The sequence below is a fragment of the Cyprinus carpio genome, chromosome B1 (assembly GCF_018340385.1).
Source record: "Cyprinus carpio isolate SPL01 chromosome B1, ASM1834038v1, whole genome shotgun sequence".
NCBI lineage: Eukaryota > Metazoa > Chordata > Actinopteri > Cypriniformes > Cyprinidae > Cyprinus > Cyprinus carpio.
The window spans coordinates 26532557-26556274 of record NC_056597.1 but is presented as its reverse complement, the minus strand read 5'-3'; the positions used below and the strand labels follow the sequence as shown (position 1 = coordinate 26556274).

Genomic DNA, 23718 nt, shown 5'->3' with positions numbered 1-23718 from the left:
AGTAAAAATACTGAATTGGTGGATTCTAACGAACATGATCCCTTTCCCTGCCCTCCCTGATGATTCTGACTCACAATACTTTGACTAAAATCATGTTGGACGTTTGTGTTTTTTGTGACAGATCTCACTAGCGTGGGTGGAAAGAAGTGGATCGTGCGGTCTCCTCCAGGCATGAGACCTGGATTACACTTTCCAAACCCACTTAAAACGCACCCACACTCATTGAGAAGATATTGCACTGTAAAATGATGCCTTTTTGTTATTTTTCAGTAGCTGAGGCTGTTGAAAACGGACAGGAGGTTGGCAAGATTTTTTTCCCCACACCATTTTTTAACACTCATGCACAGATTTACGCTGTTTCCCTTAAAGTAAAAAAAAAAAAAAAAAAAAAAAATAATAATAATAATTTACCATGGTAAGAAACCACACCATAAATTTCACCAGACATCAGTTAACTAAGGGTAAATGTTATTATTGTTATTATATTACGAAATGTATTACATTGCTTTATTTTTATTTATTTTTTTGCTTTTACAGAAATGACAATTTGGTACATACTATGGTTACCATGGTACATTGCTATAAGGTTTACAAAAGGTAAAGCACCAGACAAACAGGGGAATTCTGGGCATGCACTCACGCAACGAGCACTTCCACATTTAAAACAAACACTTATGAATAAATGAAAAGCAAGGAATGACACAAATGTGGGACCTGACTGCAAGTTTATTTTTATATTACACTTTTAAAAACATGTATAAAATTGGTCCGGCTTCAGAAACAAGGCACGCACTGTCTTGGTCACGAGCTCAGTGTTTGTATCAGGCATTCCGCTATATAAAAACATCCAAAATTAGGTTAAAATTCCTGAGCAGCGAGACAACCATGCAAATAAACTTGTGATGCAGACTGGATGCTTTAATAGTAGGTCTCCCTCTCCCACCCACCTATGACAAAATATAAAATTCAGATTAGCTCAGTAGGAGGTTTTGCATGCATTGTACATGATCTGTATGCTCTGTTCTTAAAAAGCCATCACCTTTAAAAAATCTACAATGAAAAACACAATTCTTCATTGAGAAGCAATCCCAGAAACTGCACATTGCACATTGCAATGTGGACACACAAAAAAAAAAAAAAAAAAAAAAAAACACTAGTGAGCTGTTTATGTATCTAGGCAGCATTTAAATTCATTCAACACTGGCTTCGATCACACATTCTTCATTGACAAGGAATCCCAGAATCATTGCAATGTGGACCAAAAAAAAAATAATTCAAAATCCAAGATGGCAGATAGACTAAAAGAAAAAGTTAAAATTACTAAATACTTTTTTAAAAAAAAAAAAAAAAAAAAAAAAAAACATACTAAGTAGATAATGGTTAATTCTAAAATATAATTGACTATTTTAGTTCATTATTTTATATCCTATCATGTTGTTACCCATGTAGTCAATACAGCTCACTAGGTTTGGAACAATATTTACCAAATTATGCAAATAAAAAATGATTGCCACTGTTATGGAGGCATGGTGCAATAAAAAATATTATCTTACCTCCTGGGCTGCGTCGAATGATAAGTTTTCGTGGATTTCATCATAAATAAAGATGAGGAGTGAGTAGGGGAAGGACGCAGAACCACCAGTTTGGTCTGGAAAACAAATTGTTACACAAACTTAAATCACCAGTTCTAGACAGCTGTTCACATGCATTACATTAGCAATCAATTTTCCCAATGAACTCTCCTAACAAAATACATTTTCCCTAAAAATTCATTAAACAATAAGCATCAGTCACATTCAGATTTTCATTCCATAAAGAGTAAAGCCTTACTTCAGTGGGTACATTCTGAGGGCAACATCCATGCCAGGGCAGTAGGACAGGAAAGCTGCAAGTGCAGTTTCTTCAAACAGTCCAAGATGAGAATCTTATTCCTGTAAAGAACAGCAAACATGTAAGACTTCATATTCCTGTTTTGAGCCAATTTAGATTTAGGATTTATTGGCTGTTTACTTACTTCATTCCTTGCTGGAAGACAGAGTTTCTTCTGGTCTTGCAAATGATCAAATCGGCCCACTGTACAATCACAACACTGGTGAAGAAGCCGTGTGGCATGTGAACTCCACAATGCTTCCTTTGCTCGTACTCTGAGATGGTAAAGAAACACAACTTTCAGATAAGGTAGTGGGAAAATTGTAACAATTATATGCCCACTGTATTTTTTGAAAACAGTCACCATTGTTGTCCATAACTGTCTTCTAGGTCATTGACGTATCTGTCATCCCAGAACACTCGACTTCCGCCAGCAATGACGACGGCAGGAAGCCATTTTCAGCCAAGATGACAAAAATATGTGAAGAAGCAGCCAGAGCTTGAATCATACCTGCAGAGAAGAAAAAGCAAGGAGATTCAAATCACCAAACTCTGTGCAGCTAGCAGTAGAGAAAATAGCCATGCAATAACTTATAACGGTTTTTTTTTTTAGCTGTTAAGCAAACTCGTACCTATCTGACCATAGGCTATGCTAATCAGCCTCTCGTTCACAAGTTTGTCCGTCTTAGGGTTTCTGGGTTGACGCTTCATGATGTCACCTCTCAGCAGCTTCATAGGCCAATATGAGATTGCAGGAACCTTGAGAGACAAGAGGACAATAACGTTTATTCAAGAACATGAATGCACTGAAGAAAAAAAATAAATAAAAAATAAAATACTGGTCAAGTGCGTTGCTTACCATGTCAGTACCCAGTGTCAATGCAAAGAAGACTGGTGACTTACCCAAAGGAAGAGGGGGTGTTGGCAATGAATAAACAAGAGGAAGGGGGTGATCTCAGGGATGTTGCTGGTCAGTGTGTAGGCAATGGACTGTCTTCAAGTTGTCAAAGATCAGACGGCCCTAAAGTTAAAGACCATGTTCTGAGGACCAAGTCTCAAAGTAACCTTCAGAATTTTCAGTCAAGGAAGTTCTCAAAAACATATCCTTTTCTACTCCTGTGACAATTGAGGCAAACCGTTGTCGTCCAGAAGGATCATGTCAGCGGCCTGTTTGGATCATCAGATCCAGCGATACCCATAGCCACACCAATATCAGCCTTCTTCAGAGCAGGAGAATCATTTGACACCATCCACCGGTTACAGCTACAAAATGGCACCCTGTGGACAAACACCAAATGACATGTAACATCGTGTTGTGAAACATCTAAGTTCTTTTGTCCCTAACCAGCTACTCGAACATGCAACAAGGCTGTAGTTTGTTCAGTCACTTGGTTTTACTACTGCTGTTTTTGTCATGCTGAGTAGCTGCGTCTGCACTCAAAAGCCACTGATCCAAATTCTTCCTCCTCGTAGCTTTATATTAACTTCTCTCACTGCGCCAGCCAAGTAAAGTACTTAACTCTTATCTTATCAAAATTGACCTGGGTAAAGTTTGATTGGTCGGAGATCGGTAAAGATGGACTAACTGTCTTTTGGCAGCCTTCGACGATAATCAGCTTTGCTGAGGGAGACGTTCTGGCAAAAACACAATTTCTGTGTGGTGTTTCAAGACATCATCTAATTGCTCTGGGGGACAGATCCTTCAGGTCACCACCATGGGATCACACAGGCCCTGGCATTCCCTTTAAAAAAAAACATTAAAAGAAATGAAAAAACAGATGCAACAAAGATCCAGCCGAAACATCCAAATCGCAGGATGGAATCTGTTACCTTGGATTAACCTCATTAATAGGAACTGTTTAAAGCCGCGGCAGCAATGTCTTCAACGGTCTCGTTGCTCCTCAGAGATTGATACCCCACTCCCTTGGCAAGGGCCTTGGCTGTGATTGGCATGAATCACCACGTAACCATGATAACCTTGAAAGGGAGATTTTGATAAGCAATTAGGATGCCTCTGGCTTGGTTTCTTCAAAACCACAAGCAGTTATTAGGAATGATCTATTTGGTATACCCTTGATTCCAGCACTCCTACATTTGCCCACGGCATCTGGTACAGCGGCACGAGGACGGATGAGTCGATCGACATGGAACCATAAGGCCAATGACATAGCACTAAGTTCTCAGTGGGAAAGTTCACCCTCCTCTGTATCAAACTGGAAGTCCTCAGGGAACTGTTCGTCAGGAAGGTTGAAGTCTAGTGGCCAGAATCCTGTGGAAAAACAAGTTGATGGAAAGTGCAGATTGGAACCGCAGCATGGTTTCAAAATTCAATTTTAAAACCACAAAATTACCCAGTACTCTTTCTCCAAGGCCCCCAAGTTCCAAGTAGGCATTCTGGAAGGCATCCTTCAACTCATCATCAAGCGGCTTGCTCTTTTCCTTGAATCAAAATAGAGCTGCACACTGTCCAGGATCCTTTCAGGAGCACCTTTCATTACTAGAAGGTGAGGTGGATTTCAGTTGCATTGCTATTGGGGTTCTTATGGATGGAGAGCTAAATGGTCCCATAAACAGAACGATGTTAGACATCTGAAATTCATCCAAAAGTGTTGGCCAAAGCAGGGGATGTTGTTTTTATTACCTGGTATTTGTTGGTGGAAGTTGAAGGGGATCTCGGAAATCTTGGTGTATTTTTCTCTCATCTCTGTCACCGATCCAACGAGCAGAGCTCAATACACTTCAGCAGGGCAGATTCAGAGGCGTCACCAGCCACGTCTCTCGGTGAAAGGATAACAGGAAAGCATGAAAACAAGGGATGGTCTGAGAAAAAAAATAAAAAAATAAAAAATACCAACACGGTTTCCATTTTAAAAACAGACTGCTTAGATGTTCCAGGAACTGCAAGGTAATTTGAGTACGGGGTAACAGTCCAACAAAATAGTCCCATTACAAAACAGAGTCTCTAGTTTAGCTCATGGGACTCAAAGAATCCCTAGAGGGCAAAACAGCCCGAACAAGCACAAGCAAACCAACATTGCGAGCATGTAGTAAACAACTCTCAGATGGCAATCAGCAACATGCAAAAAACTACTTTGTCAGACTTGGTAAATCTTTTGACAAGTGAACTTTTCACAATGGCCCAATCACCCCCCAATACATGACCTTAAGAATTGGGAAGTTTTCTTGTTCTGCAAGGAAGACGGCCACGGTTGCAGAGACCGGCTGACCCGTGCAAGCGGTGTGCGGCCCAAGTGTAGCAGAGCTCCCTGTCACAGGCGGTTCCACTCTGGTTCTCTGTGGTGTCCGCTTCTGAATCTGGTTGTCAAACCCATGTGAGCTGCACGGTCGACGTCCTACGTGCCTCGTTGCTGGGCCAAAGTACCAGTCTTGTCAGAGCAGATGTGGAAGTCGAGCCAAGAGTCTCCAACGGCCTTCGAGATTCTTCACCAGGGACTTATTGGATTCTTCTTTTGCCATGCGGTATTGTAAGTTGCAGGGCATCAGGTTTGTTCAAACACCACCTTGAAAAGACAAAGAATGAGGTTTTTTCTCTTTGAGATTACAGTTATTCCACTATTGTAGCAGTTATTTGACACTTACTGTTACGGTAGCCAGACTAGACTTTTCTGGCAGACATTAGCCACAATGATACCAATGAGGAAGATGACAGCTTCCAACCAAGAGTATCCAGGATCAGGGTGAGGGATGAAGAAAGAGACACCCAGGAAGACGGTCTACAGACCAGTGATGCGTGTGGATAAGAAGTGCTCAATCTCACATTGAGACACTCTCGGGACGTGCGACCAACTTCAAGGCCAGAAGCAAAGAGTGGCAATACGTCGACCCTGACAGTGCGTCCACCAGTGTTGAGGACGACACCCCTGGCTCAGTGCCTGCTAAGCAAAATAAAATTCAATGAAAATGTCTACTTTTAATTGTGTTCGAATCATCCTTGGACTTCTTTAAAGACTTCTAGTTTGCATGACCTTCAACACAGTTTGGTAGAGAAAAACGCAATGTTTCTGGTCTCCAGTGGGGGTTCTCGATCGTTTGGAGAAGTCAGGAGTACGAGTCTGGGGCTCAGATTCTCCAGTGAGGGAGGAGTTGTCCACCTGGAAAGGACAAGATCATTAGTAAAATCTTTGTAGAACTTTGAAACATGCCATTGGAGAACGACATTCCACCCTGATTTATGGCATGATGGTATTTTCACGCTTGCACTCATGAGCAGAAATGATACGGCAGATCAGCAGCAGTTCTATCGCCCAACCCTTTGATCTTCCACAAGATCCTCCAACCCAACTCTCTTCAGCATTGATATCTTTATTCTTCTCTCCATCACGGGATAAACCCAAGGCTTGCTATGTGACAAAGTGGAAGTGCACATAACATCACTGAGGGAAAAGGAGAAATATCTTTCATATATATATACATATTTGTAGAATTTATCAAGAGTACCTGAGGACAAGGTTCTTAAAAGAGATCCATGATCTTGGGAGCTCTTGGCCTCTTGATAGTACGAGAAACAGCCATTGATCATCACAACAGCAGAGGAGTATCCATATCCCAGATACAAACTGCGTCAGTGCGACAATGAAGGCGAGAGGTTAGGGATACTGACTAAAAACAACAAATGATGATCTTAAGAAACTCAAAAAGTTTTTTTTTTTTTTTATCCGTACGTTTCAATTGGCAGGCTCCTCCTCAGAGACCGCCCTGATGCCGTAGGCAAGAAAAGCAAACAAACGGATGGCTCCAATCCACAGGAGAGTTGAGAATCCTCCAAAGAGCTGCTTGCTCGAACTTGAACCCATTCTGGGTTGTTTGGAGGTGGAGTCAAAGCGTTGGGTCCATCACGCTCCAAGATATACTTAGCACGAGTGCCTGACAATCCCTGGAGATCAGTGATGGGTGTTTAGATAATGAGAAGATCCAAATACGACTAGCTTTAATGCCAATTATACTACTATGCAATGGTCTGGGGTTGGGTTTCAAATTCGGTACAGAAGCAACGAACCCTAGTTTAACTCAGTGCTGTATTTTCCTGGTTAGGTCATGTTGCCAGGGCCAGGGTTTTGTGTTGAGCGATCATCCTAAAATAGCAAACAAAAAGGAACAATGTACATCTCAAAGATCAACTACAATCAAAGTTTTGCCAATAGTGCTTTACAAGAACTAAATGACTTACCAAGTTCCACCTCTTTTTTGATTGAGTTCATCCATGTCTTTGATCCTTCTCTTTTCTTGCCCTTGGGCATTTGACCTTCGCTTGCCGCCCCCCTGCTCTGAGGTGGCTGCCAGCTTTCATATTGTTCTCGTCCCGTTATCCTGTGGTGGAACAAGCTAGAACAACCTGAGTAAATCTCTGAGCATGGTCTAACAATACGCATTTTTTTTAAGGAATGCAAACTGCCTACATTTATTGCTGGGTGTAGGTTTTAAAAGACTTGTATTAGAAACTGCACAAAAAGTTGCTATTACCAACTTATGAGTGTAAAAGAAGTGCATAAAGGTGTAAAATATTAGCAGAGATAACAGATTGCAGAATTGCGTGATCCCAATGGATAACGTTGTAGTAAGTTAACATTTAACTTGAAAAGCAATTAACCAAATAACCTCTAATACTGTTAAGCGCAACACGTTCTTATTACCAACTGGGAATTTCTGCGAATTTACAATAGGTTGACTCATTGCCTCACAACACGAACGGGAGCTGTTACATGAATCACGTAAGTTGATAGAGCATTTGATTGCTAGTTTGCATTTTAAAAAGATCTGAATTTTTCGTCATTTTAAGTCAGTGAAAGCAATCAACCGCCTCTTTGTTTGAAAAATGACGAGTCAATAAAAATAAAAAAAAACACTTGAAGCCTGCATAGTTTCCAGAAAACATCTAACAACTTGGTTATTGTGACATCATCACCCGTCAATTAACATAAAATGACACATTATATCAGTTTGGTTCTAAACGTTTGTTGCTACTGAAACAAACCATTTAAAAAAAAAGTAAGATTTTTCCCATCAGCTTTTCATGATTTCAGATCATCTTACAAATACACAAGATATTTATCTCTGCATCAAATTTATATTTTTTGCAGGTCAATCCATGTCCTGATACAAATCTACAAGCACACTGGTGTGGTTGTTATCTGTACATGAAGGCAACAGATGATTGAAAGTGGCCAGAAAACAAAGAACTCGGCACCTGTAGTTCCAAACTGATATGACAGCTTCTTCATAGCTCTTGCCACGTATCCGTATCTGGTGTACTTAAACGCTTAGCTATCATTTGACATGATGTTGTGCGATATGAGCAATTTGCACAATGCACTGGTGTGTGGAAAATGTCGTAAGGTAAGCCAGAGGGTAAAAAGATAATCACACCATGGCAAGAACCTGCTCATAGAGATATTCCACTATTTGTGAAAGAATATTTTATCCGGGCACTTCATCAAATGAATAAAAATATCATATTCTTCCACGTGCTTTTTATTTTTTTTCTTATCGTTGCACGTGAGCCAAAGTCGGATTCACTCAAGCACATATCACAGTGTTCTCATATCTGGGAGCTATATTGCGCCTTATTTGGCATGGCAAAACAGAGCCACACCGCCATACCCCTGAACTGGTTAAAAGTCACGTATGTCAGGGTCCCACTCGCTCTGTATGTTCTAGAAGTGGCACAGTGGGTGGAGGGTGAATAGAAAACAGTGGGACAAACATCCTGCTCGCACTAACAGTCTCGATCTAGGGCATTATGCCGTAACGCTACAGCGTTTCATACAACTTCACTGTGGTTTAAAGAGCACGGACCCGAAAATATGACACAAAAACGGATACAGTTGGGGTTCGAAATGTTGAATTAACTTCAGCACTAAAAATGGGGTGAAAAGGTTATTTAAAAACAAAAAATAAAAAAAAAATTAAAAAAAAAGTTGTTTCTTTTAAAATGTCTTATACAGTCCTGAACAAAACCTGACAATCACATGCTCGTCCCGAATTATGAGTCTTAACACAAAAGCAACGAATCTTGTAGTTCCACTGGGACAACAGACGGACATCTGACCACCTTTTCATCATCACCATTGATCAATGAAACACTAATGTACTTAAACTTTACACTAGTCCACCTAGAGGATATTAACTCTTTCTCACAACCACCTTCTTCAAACGTGATTAGAGCTTCAATGTGGTCTGAGACTTTTGGAACCCAGTTGCATTTCTATTATCGTCCCCACTCTAATAAACAGCCATGCCTTTTGAGAAAACTAATCTCTTTCTCACTTTGCTGGTTGGAACACGCAGCAAAATTTTGTTTTGGGCCCTGGAGGTAAATGCATGTTACCATCTCATATGTTCCCTGCAACCCAACAAGGTAAGGGGCCCAGAGACAGCCGTCGGGGTCGGTGAGGAGGGTGGTCAGTCTCTGTCAGAATGAGAGCTGGCAATTACAAAAGGTGTCACTAACCGCATAGTGACTGATGAATGGAAAAGATGTTAAACTCCTTCTGCGATGGAGTTGGCAGTCTTATCTTATATACAACCCTCGGGGGAGTGAGAACACAGCTGTGGTCCACACCTGATGCTGGTCTTAAAAAACACACAATATAATAACATTTTTGTATTGAAAACAATACTTGGCCCCTTAAACACAGGTTTATGTTTTTGCAGAAATTACTCTAAATTTTGTCAGATTTCTCCTCCACTTTCTCTTTCCAATTACTTAGCTGAGTAATAAGACCATGGCAAACTGTATCATGTATATGCCATGCACATGAATATTGTAACGTGGCATTGGATGGTAGTACTATATATGCCATTATGGTCACTCCAATGTAGAAATACCAGTATTAAACCGCAATAGCTCATTTACATCTTATTTCAATATGACCCCCACAAAATTCCACAAAGCAAAATACATGAATGCGTTATTTCATATCATTCTCTTGCACCCACATCAAGTCTATGTCTGCAAAGGAGAGACTCTGCCCCGTTGTGGTGGGCATTTTGATGGGGCTGGGGGCGTAGCTTCAATGCACCAAACCCACCCCCGGATCCCGAAAAACCTGTGGAATGGCTGTTTGTCTCCCCATCACATGGGATACCCCCACCCTTGGAACCGAATGCATAATTTGTTTCCCATTTCCTGTGCTCAGAGCCCTCACATTAGGATTGGTATTCAGCTCTTACGCAATGCCACTACACGCTGGAATCATATTAAGAGTTAATGAACCCCTACAGGAAGCAAATCATAAGATTATGACTGAATGTGAACGGAGAAACTAAAGAAAGCTAAAGCATGTCAACGCGCTAATGAGATTTTTACCGTTCCAGAATATAAATTATTATTACAATTAATGCATAATTCTGCGAGACACAAAGACGTGTTTTCACAGCAGGGTAAAGACTTCGTTTATTTGAAGTCGAGCCTTTACTCAACTAACTCAGCCGTGCTCCACTTAAAGATAACGATGACGAGACAGACGCGATGATAACTAGTCTTCAAACCCGAGACAACTTTATCATGTCAGACAACACCCTAAAATTAAACATGCTTTACTGTACAGCGAAAAAACAACATAACATGAACCACATCACTGCGTGAAAACTATATGATTTTACATTAAATATTAACTACGATATTTGTGTCCCTGCTTAGAGGTTCTAAACCAGTTCAACTACACAGACACACATCTCGCAGTTTTAAATTAGATAGTTTAACGATGTAAAAAGAGTTAGATGTACAAGTTTTAAGCGTTTAGAGTTTAACAGTGTAATACCTAAGCGGTTTGCATGAATACGTACGATTATATTTTAAACGAATTGATTTTCGGGGAGTTTGCGACTACCAAGCCTACGTTAACAGTGTAATTAGCTACTCAACATAAAAGCTGCGTACAATTTTGCAAACAGGCTACTCGTCTCGTTCAGTGTTTTAAACGGGATCTTTTAGGCCTCTGTGGTGTAATGGATGTATCTCATGATGAAAAGTTTATTTCGCGCATCTGGAGGTTTTACAGCAACTATTTAAGCACGCGCGTCGTTCACTAGTACTCCGAGGTTTACGCGGTTAAACTGAATACAATGTATCTCGAGGTTTCGTCACACTCAGAAACACGTTGTCGAGCCAACTTGAAAGTTCTGTCCGTAATTGTAAAACAGCTTGAAGATTTTTCTAAGAGCTGCCAAACAATCAGAGGAACACAGAGCTCTCCTCTTTTACAAACATGATTAGTTCAGTTGTACAATGTAAAAGTCACGATACTGACTGTATTTGCTTCGACAAACAGGCCATGTAACATCGCGGCCATAGAGGAAGTTGTCTGCTACATTCCTGAAATCTTTGTCGTGAACCAAGTAACGTCTTAAATTAGAGTTTAGTCTCTTTTAAAGCCCAGACTTAAAACCTGTTGCTCCATCCGAGAATACAGACTTTTATGGTTTAGATGAACCCGTACACGCATTTCATTCATTTAAACAAACTAATTTGAATATTAAAACTGCGGAAGTCTCATACTCCGGGAAGCCATTTGGAAACAACTATTTACTAAACCATTATTTTCAGTAACCTGTTTAAACACAGAAACACTACTGCAAATTGCTAGACAGCCTTTAAGAATGAAACGACAAACACGTTCACACTTACTCCTCGTCCCATTTTGCTTCTTTTGATTAAAAACACAACCACCTGGGTTTCCAAAAAAAAATCCAAGCTTTCTTTAAAAACAACAAATTAAAAGTCCCCAATCCCGTTTCCTCTTTTTTTCCTTGGTCACCGTTGGACGCGTCGTTCCAACCAGACACGCATCCAAGCCAGTGTGAACACTCAAAGCTTATATAGGCCTATATCGTGGGTTTTTTCACTGTGACGTCTGCCTGGATTGTCATGGTAACGCGGAGGAAAGGGGCGTGGTCTGCAGGGAAGACAAGCGCGGGGCTGGGGATTGTAACAGACTTTCACTTCTGAACTTTGATCGTGTTAAATAATGTATCGCTTTTCTATATCAGTGCCGATTATCTTTTTTTGTTTGAACTTATCTTTGTGAATTGCCTGTGAAGAAACTCTTAAAAGTCAATACCCTGTTAGAAAAATCCGGTTTAAGCTCGTATATCCGTGTTTAGGAATGTGGTTTCTAGCTGGTCACTAACTGACTGGACACCATGTTCCGAAAACCAGACCAGCAGTAAACCAGCTGGAGGTGGTCCAGTTCGTAGCTGGTTTATTAGCGTTATAACAAGCCTAGACCATCTAGAAACTATTTAAAATAGGATTTTCCAGTGTTTAATGGTCTCCTTGAGAGCACAGTTACGAAATAAATATGGTTGCATGGAGTAACCTGGTTAAATTGTTTAGAAATTATTAAATCATTAACATGGTCTTGTGATTCATACACCTGGTATGTGCTTGGGAAGCAAACGTAAGCATATTCAAGGTGTTAATCAATCTTAAAATCATGACTTGCTTGGTGGTTTTTCATTGTCTTATAAGCTAAATATTTCTCAGTATTAATTCACGAAGTGTAGTTTTGTTAGAATAATAGTATTGCGTTAACTGAAAATAATGCAAATGCTGTTGTTTTTTGGCTTATTTTTCACAAACCGTGAATATTATGAACTGTGAAGCTTATTTTTAAATATCATGGGATTCACTATTATACGAGGATTTCTATCATTAGGATAATTTGAGCTCAATTTGACAGACTATTTTTAGCTCTATTCTGCTGAGATCGTATTTCATGGTCATTATTTCCTTCTTTTTATGTTTTCCAGATTATCCTCATTAGAGGGATTATGCTCATTAAACACATGTACTGTGTGTTGTTGATGATGGAAACGGACCAGTGCTGTTGAACTGGCGCCTGCTGGAGACTGCATCTTCAAAGTAGGAGAGCTAAAAATATCTTGAATTTTATTTACAAGCTGTGGGCTCTAGCCTATAAATGTGTTGTCATGGAAACTATCATGTCACCCCCTAATTTTAGACAAGAAGAATGCCCTCTAGTGGTAGTAGTGAAATCTGATGAGCCTGATCTTACAATGCCTATAAATATCACGTGCTGTGCCTTTATCATGGCCAGGCTTTGCACATTTTCCACTTAAGTGTCGAATAAAGGTTTTACATTTTATATCTTTGTGGGACCAATAATTTAATGCAATGGATTGGTAGTGCATAATGAAGTCACAAATACAAATTCCTTCTAATTTGACATTTATTGATTGAAAATGACCAGCTTTTGTATGATTTTGATGACATGAACAAAGTCTTCGTTTCAGTAGTATGTTTCTTTTTCCACCCATCCTGAAACAAAACAGCATAGATATTAGAGCTAGTTCATTCACTGCGAAATAACATAATACTGTTATGAAAGTTATCGCTATCGTAGAGACCCCATTCAAAACCCAGGTTTCCTCTTGGGAAACAGATACTTTAGCTTTAAAATGAAAACAAACATAGATGTTATCGATGTCAAAGACTGCTAACATCTGTTAGTTATATCTGTTATTACCTCCTGGGCTCCGCCTAAGGATGTATCTTCTAACTTCATCATAGACAAAGATGAGCAGCGAGTATGGGAAGGCACAGAACCACCAACATGGTCTAAAACATAACACCAGTGTTTAAGGTCAGATGGGAAAAAAATTTAAATATTCCCATTTCTTGTGTGTAAAAGACTAGTTATGTCCACCTACTTGAGAGGATACATTCTTAAAGCAACGTCCATGCCTGGGCAGTAGGACAAGAAAGCTGCCAGAGCAGTTTCCTCAAACAGACCAAAGATGAGGATTTTGTTTCTATGAAAGAAAAGTGGTGACAATGCTTTTAAAAACAGCCTTGTGTTACACATATTGCACAATTTAATGGCTGGACACTTTGTTTACATACCTCATTCCCTGCTGTACAATGGAATTCCTCCTGGTCTTACAGATGATCAGATCAGCCCACTGCACAATCACAATACTGGCGAAGAATGCTGTGTGGCATGTGAACTCCACAATCTTTCTGCGCTCATATGTCTGGAAAAATAAACAGAAAAGCACTATTTACATGACTGATACCTCACATTTGTTGTATTATAATAGTTTTTTTTTTTTTTTTGGTTTATACATTTGTGACACCTACCCATTGCTGGCCATAGCTATCTTCCAAGTCATTGAGATACTTATCGTCCCAGTTGACTCGAATTCCTATTAAATCGGAGGGCAGGAATCCGTTCTCGGCAAGAATTACAAAGTAGGTAAAGAACCCTGCAACTGCTTGCATCATACCTAAAAATAAGTATGATGACATTAAAATTACAATTTGGAGGGTCTGTCAAATAATTGTGTATCACCTATAATTAAGTGTTTGTTTTATTTGTATGTATTTATGTCATATAGAGCATTTATATTTTACATTTCAGTATTCCATTCCAGTTTCTTTATAATTAAAAACAGTAGGCGGCGCTGTTTTTACTTCCAGGCGAACTAAGGGCATGGCTGCAATAGCAATTATGAAGTTTCGTTGATTATATTAATGCACTGACTAAAGATATTCCTGGTCAGCATGCTTGCTGGCAGATTTGTATACGCAGACGATTTAGTTTTTCAAAGTATAACCAGAATGTACTCAAATGAAATAAAACACAATAATATGTAACGCAGATGCTTTTGCAGCTAGCCTGCTTCTGCAGTATGTTGAACTTTAATAATAATTAAATTAAATATTATGCTAAGGTAGAGTACATGTTGAAAAACCAGGTCAAAGAATGAACATAGCGCTAACAGTAAAGAACGTCTGTTTAGAGTAAGCATGCTCTTACCAATTTGACCGTAGGCCATACTGATGAGCCTCTCATTCACCAGTTTATCTGTTTTAGCATTTCTGGGTTGTCTCTTCATGATGTCACTTTCAGCAGTTTCGTAGGCCAGTGAGATAGCAGGAACCTGTGGAAACGTTAAACAACAAATCAAAACCATTTCTTTAAGTTTTTGACCATTTGGGGGAGCTCAAACAAAACTAAGGCTCAGCACATGGATCAGAGGTCACCCACTAAAGATAAAAGCATTGCTACATGAACTGTTTGCTGTTTTCAAAATGGACAAAAAAAAAAAAAAAACAGTGAACAACCAGTATGGCTAACACTGAAGGAGCAGACATTACTGTATGTGAAGAGTTCTATGTGGTGAACGGAAGTCATAGCTTTACACTAAATTATTCAAAGTGTTTTTTTTTTTTTTCTGACCAGTAGGTGGCAATAAAAACAAACTCACACAATAGCTGCAATTACAATTACAAAGTTACATCCTATGCATTCTATCCAAGACAAGGCCAAACTTTGTGGTTGGGATCCTATTCACTGGCATGGTCTCAAGATTATCTGTACCAAAGCTGTGGAAGATCAAACTAATCTATACAATATATGTCTACATTCCTTCAGTGTTTGGCTCCTGATTCACACACTGTGTCCTTTCACCTACCATGTCAGTGCCCAGGTCAATGCAGAGAATGGTGACAGTGCCCAAAGGTAGAGGAATATTAGCAATGATGAACAAGAGGAAGGGTGAGATCTCAGGGATGTTGCTGGTCAGTGTGTAGGCAATGGACTTTTTCAAGTTGTCAAAGATCAGACGTCCTAAAGTTGAAGATAGATATGAGAATTAAGCATCAAAAGTTACCTTCATAATTCTTCAGTCAGTAAAGTTCTCAATAAAATGTCTCACCTTCTTCTACTCCAGTGACAATTGAGGCAAAGTTGTCGTCCAGAAGGATCATGTCAGCAGCCTGTTTAGATACGTCAGATCCAGCGATACCCATAGCCACACCAATATCAGCCTTCTTCAGAGCAGGAGAATCATTGACACCATCACCGGTTACAGCTACAATGGCACCCTGATAAGAGAAATAAAATGCATTAAAAATGGTTCCTTCAGGGTAAAATTTTCTAGTATCAAATAGGATTGGACAGACATTACCTGTCGCTGACAACCTTCTACAATTATCAGCTTTTGTTGTGGAGAGGTTCTGGCAAACACAATTTCTGTGTGGTGTTTCAGGATATCATCCAGCTCTTCTTCACTCATATTCTTCAGTTCTCCACCATGGACCACACAGGCCTTGGCATCTCTAGAGGTACACATTGTATTAGTAGACTTCTAGAGCAAATTCAAAACTTGGTGAATAAATGTTTTGTTTGAGATGGATACCTTGGATTGACCTCTCCAACGGGGATGTTTAAACGAGCAGCAATGTCTTCCACAGTCTCATTGCCTTCAGAGATAATGCCAACACCCTTTGCAATAGCCTTAGCTGTAATTGGATGGTCTCCAGTAACCATGATAAACTGTAATTGAAGATTCTGAATTATAATTTGATTAACTGATTGTACATGCAACAAGTATAAACAAAGTTGAATATGCTGCAGCAAAGGTGTGACATATTCAAACAATGGATCTTGAACCAAGAACAACTTCTTGATTCAAGACCCATTACAAATAGTCTTAGCTGTAATTGGATGGTCACAAGTAACCTGTGATAGAAGACATAGATGCTTGATCATATGATTCATTTAATTCAGTAAAGGTATAATATAATCAAGCCATCAGTCTTGAATCAAGGTGAAACAACACCTTGATTCCTGCACTCCTGCACTTGCCCACAGCATCTGGTACAGCTGCACGAGGAGGATCAATCATAGACATGAGGCCAACAAAACACAGGTTCTCGGTGGGGAAGTTCACTTCGTCGGTATCAAATGCAAAACCCTCAGGAAATTGGTCATCAGGGAGGCTAAAGTGGCAGAAACCTTTGAGAAAGAACACAGTCATTAGTGTAGATAGTCATAGTTTTAACTGACAAACTCCACAAGGTGAACTTCATAAGGTGGCTTTACCCAGCACTCTTTCTCCAAGACCTCCAAGTTCTACATAAGCATTTTGGAAAGCATCTTTCATTTCATCTTCCAAAGGCTGCTCTTTTCCTTGAATCAGAATCATGGAGCATCGATCCAAAATTCTCTCAGGGGCTCCCTTCATCACCAGCAGGTGCTTAGACTCTGAAGAATTAGGATTCTTATGGATTGAGAGCTAGAAAAGGCATATTAGGGGATGTTAGGAAGGACAGTCAAATCTGTAAATCTCCAAAGAATAATTAATCCAAAATACCTGATACTTGTTGGTGGAGTTGAAAGGGATCTCAGAAATCTTTGGGTACTTCTCTCTCATTTCAGTGACTGAACCGCAGCACAGCTCAATACACTTCAACAGGGCAGACTCTGAGGCATCGCCAGCTGTGTCTCGCTGCAGAAGATTTCTTTTCTTTACTGATAGTGTCTTGACCGACATTTATTTACTGATAGACTTTACAAGTCACTCTAAATGTAAATCATCTACATATTTCTTTAAATATAATGTACTAAAGCTCAAGCACACCTTAAGTATTGGCACATGGCTTTGATCAGCAAGGAAGACAGCACGATTGCAAAGGCCAGCGATACGTGCAAGAGCAGACCAAGTTGGAGAGCTCCTATCGAATGAGGCTCCACTCTGGTTCTCTGTGGTGTCTGCTTCATGAATCTGGTTGTCAAACCACATGTGAGCGACGGTCATTCGGTTCTGGGTCAAAGTTCCAGTCTTGTCAGAGCAGATGGTGGAGGTCGAGCCAAGAGTCTCTACGGCTTCGAGATTCTTCACCAGGCAGTTCTTCTTTGCCATACGTTTGGCGGTCAGAGTTAGACACACCTACATGAAGATACCAGTTAAGTAAGAATTCTTGGCTCAAGCGAAGTGTACTTTGGCTCTAGTAGTGTACATTGAACTCTGACTTACAGTTACAGTGGCAAGGAGACCTTCAGGTACATTAGCAACAATGATACCAATAAGGAAGATGACAGCTTCCAACCACCCATATCCAAGAATCAGGGAAAGAATGAAGAAGGAGACACCCAGGAAGACAGCTACACCAGTGATGATGTGGATGAAGTGCTCGATCTCTTTAGCAATTGGTGTTTTTCCACCTTCCAGACTGGAGGCAAGAGTGGCAATACGACCCATGACAGTACGGTCACCGGTGTTGATGACAATCCCTCTGGCGGTACCTACAGAAGAAAAAAAAATTCAATTAAGAAATTCTGACTTTTTTATACAACAAACCTAATCTGTTTTAACTCTGTACCTTCAACACAGTTAGTGGAGAAGAAGGCAATGTTTCTGGTTTCCAGGGGATTTTCATTGGAGAAGTCAGGAGAACGAGTCTGGGGCTCAGATTCACCAGTGAGGGAGGAGTTGTCCACCTGGAAAGGAAGAAAGGAAGAATACCATGAATATCCTTGGATATTGGTCCAGGATCTTTGGTTAGTACCAGTTTGGTGTTGGTCTAGCTCTGGGGTGTTCAATACCCTTCAATCTAAAATTTGAGCTAAACTCTGTAGGACACTGGTCCTCCAGGAGCAGGTTTAGACAGTCCTAGCTGGTTGGTATACCAGTATATACAACTTCTTCACCAACAAAACATTGGTTGACTTGTTGACCAAAGAAATTGCACTACTTATAGGTCCCCTGAAGTGCCTGAAACACGCAGCATTATTCTGTGTGGTGACGTAATTTCAACTGAAACAGGAAGAGAGGGCGGGACATATTGAGCAGCCCCACCCTCTTTTTAAAATAGCCAATAATATTTTGTTTACATCTGCTCAGGTCAGAGCCGTTGAGCTCAGTAAAGCCGCATTTGACAGCCACAGTCTAATAGATTACTCCCTAGATTCGAAATGAAACTCTTAGTAAAACAAAATAGTGGTCATAATCATGCTGAGGCTGTGTAGTTGTAAAAGTTTTTAATATATGCTGATTCACGCATTTGATCCGCTCCGTGTGTGTCTCTCATGTCTCTGGACAGTAGCCAACTTCCAGATCAGACTGTGTGCGCTGCCACGGTTTGCGTAAAAACAACGTGAAACCAGACCTCATTTGTACCAATAGAAAGCTTATTTACACTGTCTGAATTGTTCCCTATTCCCTATTACCTACATTGTGCACTATGAGCCTTTCACTGTACAGGAAATACTACACTGTGACCGATCTCAGCCGGCACTTCAGTATCAATCTATAGTGCAGGGGGTGGGCGCTTTGGATTCTAGAGAGCATTTGATTGGTTAGAAGATTTGATGAGAAGGTGAAGTACGTCAAAAAAAAAACGTTGAGCTGTTTTGGCAGAAGAGACAAACTGCAAGCTTTGAATGCTTATATCTTCTAAATGCGAATTTTGTCACTGTTTTGGAGCACACTGCCTTATAGATAACCTTAAGACTAACATATTGATACTAACACCCAAAAAACTTTAATTTTGATTTCATGGGGACTTTAAGAAGCCTGTTTGATGGGTCACTGGAATACCCGCATCAAATTCTGGTGACAAACATTCAGAATGCAACATAACTTTTCAAAAGTGGGAGTATGTTACTTTTGCCATTCTTTTGCGCTTTAGGTCTTACCTTGCATCCATGTGCAGAGATAACACGAAGATCAGCTGGGATTCTGTCTCCACCTTTGACCTCCACAAGGTCACCAGCGACAACCTCCTCCGCATTGATACTCTTTTTCTCTCCATCACGCACAACCAGGGCTTGCTACAAACCCAGAATGTATTAGAATGAAGTTTTTGTGTGAGAGATACAGTGTTTTATCAGAATATAGTTTTAATTTCATTACCTGAGGTACAAGGTTCTTAAAAGATTCCATGATTTTAGAGCTCTTGGCTTCTTGGTAGTATGAGAAGCATCCTGTTATTATGACAACAGCAGCAAGCACAATTCCCAGGTAAAGCTGGAAAATAAAAACAGGTTCACAGTGGGATTAATTATGCTTGATTCACTATGTTTGTTGACAAATGAACTATTTATGCATAAATAATTGATATAGGTTTTTGCTCTATCGTACATTGTCATTTGCGGGTTCATCTTCAGAGGCAGCTTGGATTCCGTATGCCAGGAAACAAAGAATTGCACCAATCCACAGCAGCGTTGAGAACCCACCAAAAAGCTGTTTGCAGAACTTGACCCATTCTGGAGTTGTTGGAGGTGGGGTCAGGGCATTGGGCCCATCACGAGCTAAGATCTCCTTTGCACGGGAAGAAGACAAGCCCTGCCAGCAACAATAAAAAAGTTATCAACATTTGGTTAAACGTTGTTGCAGGGTGAGTGAAGCTTGAAACGGTCGTTGTGGATATCAGACCTCAAAAATATAAATATAAATATGAGACTTCAAGGAGATATTGTGGAAAAACGAAAAAAGGGGCATGTTGTCCTTGAGGCGTTAGAGCTTTTTGAAGGTCAGGGTGGGGCAGAGGATTTGGTCCAGGTAGGGGGTGGAGTTAATGACAAAGACGCACTCACCTATGTCCAGGTTTGCTCCAGGACAGTTCGCAATAATTCAGTTCAAATAATATTATGCACATAGGCTTCAGAGCTTACTTATATAAGTTGCAAGTACTTGTATTAGAACTTTCCATTACAACATTATGGCACTTGCCATGACATAGTAATTACATCTTGAACATACCTTTCACAGACACCATTTATCATTTTTAAAGTAAATGTGCTTTGATTTGACAGAGAAGACATAGTAAGTTTAATCATCCAAAATTATATTAGTTTACCAGCCATTCTTTTTAAAGGGAGATAATACCAGCAATCATTTAAGTCCATCTAAGAAGATAAAACATTCATATGAATCATTTTAAATACATTAGGTTTCCTAAATGTGTCACAAAACTCACCCTGGTTAAATCGGTTCCATATTTGCGGTGAAGTTCGTCCATGGTCAACTTGTGGTCATCCTGCAGAAACAAAAAATCCCAGTTCACCCCGAGGACTGATTATTGTTAAATGGAACATTTTAATGCAATGTTTATTTTCTAAATGTACTTATATATTAATTTCGCACCAGATCCACTTCTTTTTTGAGGTCGTCCATGTCCTTCTGCTTTCTTTTGCCTTTTTTTGGCTTTTTGGCTCCATCTTCTGAAGTTGCCGCCAATTTGTACTTATCGTTCCCCGTCTATCAAAAGTAACAATACTTAGCATATGCAACAAACACATTACCTGAACGAGAGACAAGAGAGAAAGAAAAGAAAAAACGAGAGAGAAAAATGGAGCAACAAAAACAAATGTGCAATGAAACTGGCAGTATAATAAAATATAGCCATGGTCCACTCACTCCAAGCCCCATTTTCCTCGTTTATTCCAATTTAATCTCTGAAGCTCTTGGATCTTAGATGTTGTAGTTCTCCTGAAAGCCTCTCCGGAGACAAAAAGCTCCTGTGTGTCCAAGTCAGGTTCACAAAATTTATACCCTGCCAACTCACCTGTTTCAAGGAGGAGATTAGGGAGGAGTTTGGCTGCTGTCATAGAGCTTTAACATTTATTCAACCTTCATCCGAACAGGTAGGTCATGTCATTGACACCTAGTTGAGGAACTAGCATACTCAATATTTGAAAAGACCTGTGGTAGTTTGCACATAATTTATTAGTATTAAAAAAAAGAAAAAAAAAATAACTTGCATGTGCTCTGATTTGTCTTCAACATTAAGTTTCTCTGCACTTATAAATCACTTATTTGTCTGGCACCACCTAATTTTTATGACTTTTGGCCACTTCTCCATTTCAAAGGTAAGTGATGAACGACTGTCTAAATTGTGTCCTTTGGCATTCAACACCCGGTTATAAATCTGATAAAATCAAACTATGCTTGCACACGGCCACAATTATATCTTAGGAATTCTCAATGCGAGTTTGGCACACGTTTTGTTCGTGTTTTGTAAACGTCTCGCTATCTTTTCTCTGTCAACAATGGATTAAGTTTAGTCCATATTTATGCTTTTCAACAGCATGCCACCACTTATGCATCTGTGAGCATGGATTGCACATTTCCTTTTGAGGTTGCATCCATTTGTTTGGTAAATACTCCAGGAAAACCAGGATCAGCTGGTGCTGAAGCTCAGAGAGGCTTGTAAATGAGGAAGACAGGAATGAACTCAAGGTGACATCGGGGTTGTGGGAATGTCAACAGTGACGATCAGCCTTTCTGACAGTCGTAACCATTTCAAGCAGAAATCAATGTTGCTGTTTTTTTGGGGTTACATTTTAATATTTTTTTCCTCATAAAGATCTGGCACTCATTAACTTGTGATCATGAAATAGCACTTTAAAGCAGCTACCAGACCTGTTTTAAGGAAGCAGTCCAGTCTCTGAAAGGAAACATTATATTCTAAAGTAGGCGGTCTGGGACTTAGCAAAACAACCGCCCTTGTGTTACTCAAAATTCAGGTGAATAATACGGAATTTGTTACTTTGCAAGAAACTAATGCACTAGTGCATTTTAGTCTTTTAAAATTGCAATGCCTGGATCAAATCACACAAAGTAATAGCTAATAATATACCCTTAAACAGTGAAAACTATCATTAAGTAAACCGGTTCCAGTGCTTCATCCCATAATTGCTGTGTCTGATCCAGGGTTTATTCTCAGAAAGAAACAATGTGTTGTAGTCTCTCAATGTGCAGAGAAATGTGAAGGGGGAAGGGGCTCATATCTGACACACGTGATTACAGCCAGTAGGGGCTCTATGGACGTGAGCAGAAATGGCAAACAAGATCTTTAGCTCTCTTAAAGGAGGAAAATGCCAGCTTATGCATATTTTGTCAATAAATGCCTGACCCATATATTATAATATAATATAATATAATAGCAATTTTCTGGCCAAATATATTTTAAATGTTGTGAACAGCATGAAATAAGTAAAAGACATATTTTAAAGTAAAAGGTCCAGATTTTACATTTTGAAAAGTCAAATGCACCTCATTAGCAATCCACACATGCATACATATATAATATATAACGTTCTGGCAAGGTTCTCTGAAAGCTCTGAACAAATGTTCTTCCGGTAATGTTTATATGACATTTTTATCTACTCTTTAACAATGTTCTCAAAATGTTACTACAAAAAAAAAAAAAAAAAAAAAACATGCCCATGGAACAGTTCATTTCTAAAAACGTTTCAGTTGAATATTCATCTAATGATTTTAAATGTTACAGCTTGTTTTGGATTGTTCAGGGAACATTCAAAAGTAATGTTCCAATAATGTTTGCAAAATGATCAAATGTTATGATCCTTTAATGTTCACTTAAAAAAAAAAAAACATTAAAACATTATAAAAACTGGAAGTTTGTTGCAGTTGAAGTTTTAAACAGTTGTGCTGCTTTATATTTCCCTGAAAGCTATTATACATTTTATTTTTCAGGCATTTTATTTTTGTAAGTGTTTTCTTGGGAGCTGCTCTTCACTGTGCAGTAAGGACTGTGGAGTGTCTCTACGAGCTCTCGCTCTCTCAGGCACGCAGCTGTGAGCACAGAGGGAAATGTCAGCCGCAGACGCTGGGAGAGAGGGAGAGAGAGAGAGGCAACAGATCAACAGAATAATAAACATGACAACTGTGAAAGAAGGCAGTGTCTCCGTCTCGCACGGCTCTCTGTGAAGAACACTGCAGAAAGCAGCAAGAATCTGATTTTAGAAGATAGTTGTCACTTCTAGTATGTCAGCAAAATTCAGTGTCATTATAAAGGTCTATTCATTTTCAGGAATAGCTGGGCCGAAAAAGAAAATTCCTCATGCCCGTTCTAAACCTATACTATCTTGACACAGAAAGTAAATTAGTAGGCTAATATCTATGACAGTAACACTTTATGTCACAATTTAAAAGTTTTTCCTGGAAATTCAATGACAAAATGTTATATATTGACATTACCACATGTTTATATATATATATATATATATATATATATATATATATATATATATATATATATATATATATACACAC

General features: G+C 39.5%; 1 protein-coding gene and 1 pseudogene across 1 annotated transcript; both read right to left on the bottom strand.

Moving 5' to 3' along the window:
- The window catches only part of LOC122135778, a 33467-nt pseudogene extending 26375 nt beyond the window's left edge, over positions 1-7092 (bottom strand).
- Positions 7093-13061: 5969 nt separating this feature from the next.
- On the bottom strand, positions 13062-21216 carry LOC109060283 (sodium/potassium-transporting ATPase subunit alpha-1). The gene is made up of 22 exons (XM_042717076.1): positions 21058-21216; positions 20785-20898; positions 20618-20677; positions 19780-19983; positions 19552-19665; positions 19335-19469; positions 18020-18137; positions 17674-17942; positions 17278-17586; positions 17011-17145; positions 16740-16932; positions 16477-16652; positions 16054-16190; positions 15823-15973; positions 15571-15739; positions 15328-15482; positions 14670-14793; positions 13991-14136; positions 13754-13884; positions 13561-13662; positions 13377-13468; positions 13062-13168 (listed from the first exon to the last, which is right to left on the bottom strand). Exons 1-22 carry the CDS (start codon positions 21067-21069, stop codon positions 13140-13142), a joined length of 3075 nt encoding a protein of 1024 aa, XP_042573010.1. The 5' UTR covers positions 21070-21216; the 3' UTR covers positions 13062-13139.
- Between the last annotated feature and the right edge of the window lie 2502 nt (positions 21217-23718).

What these genes read in the sequence shown, in the direction of transcription:
- LOC109060283 (XM_042717076.1), bottom strand. An exon ending in TCAAAAAAGAAGTGGATCTG is followed by an intron (nt 20,678 to 20,784) that starts GTGCGAAATTAA and finishes TTGTTTCTGCAG; the next exon opens with GATGACCACAAGTTGACCAT. An exon ending in CCTTAGGCGGAGCCCAGGAG is followed by an intron (nt 13,169 to 13,376) that starts GTAATAACAGAT and finishes GTTTTGTTTCAG; the next exon opens with GATGGGTGGAAAAAGAAACA.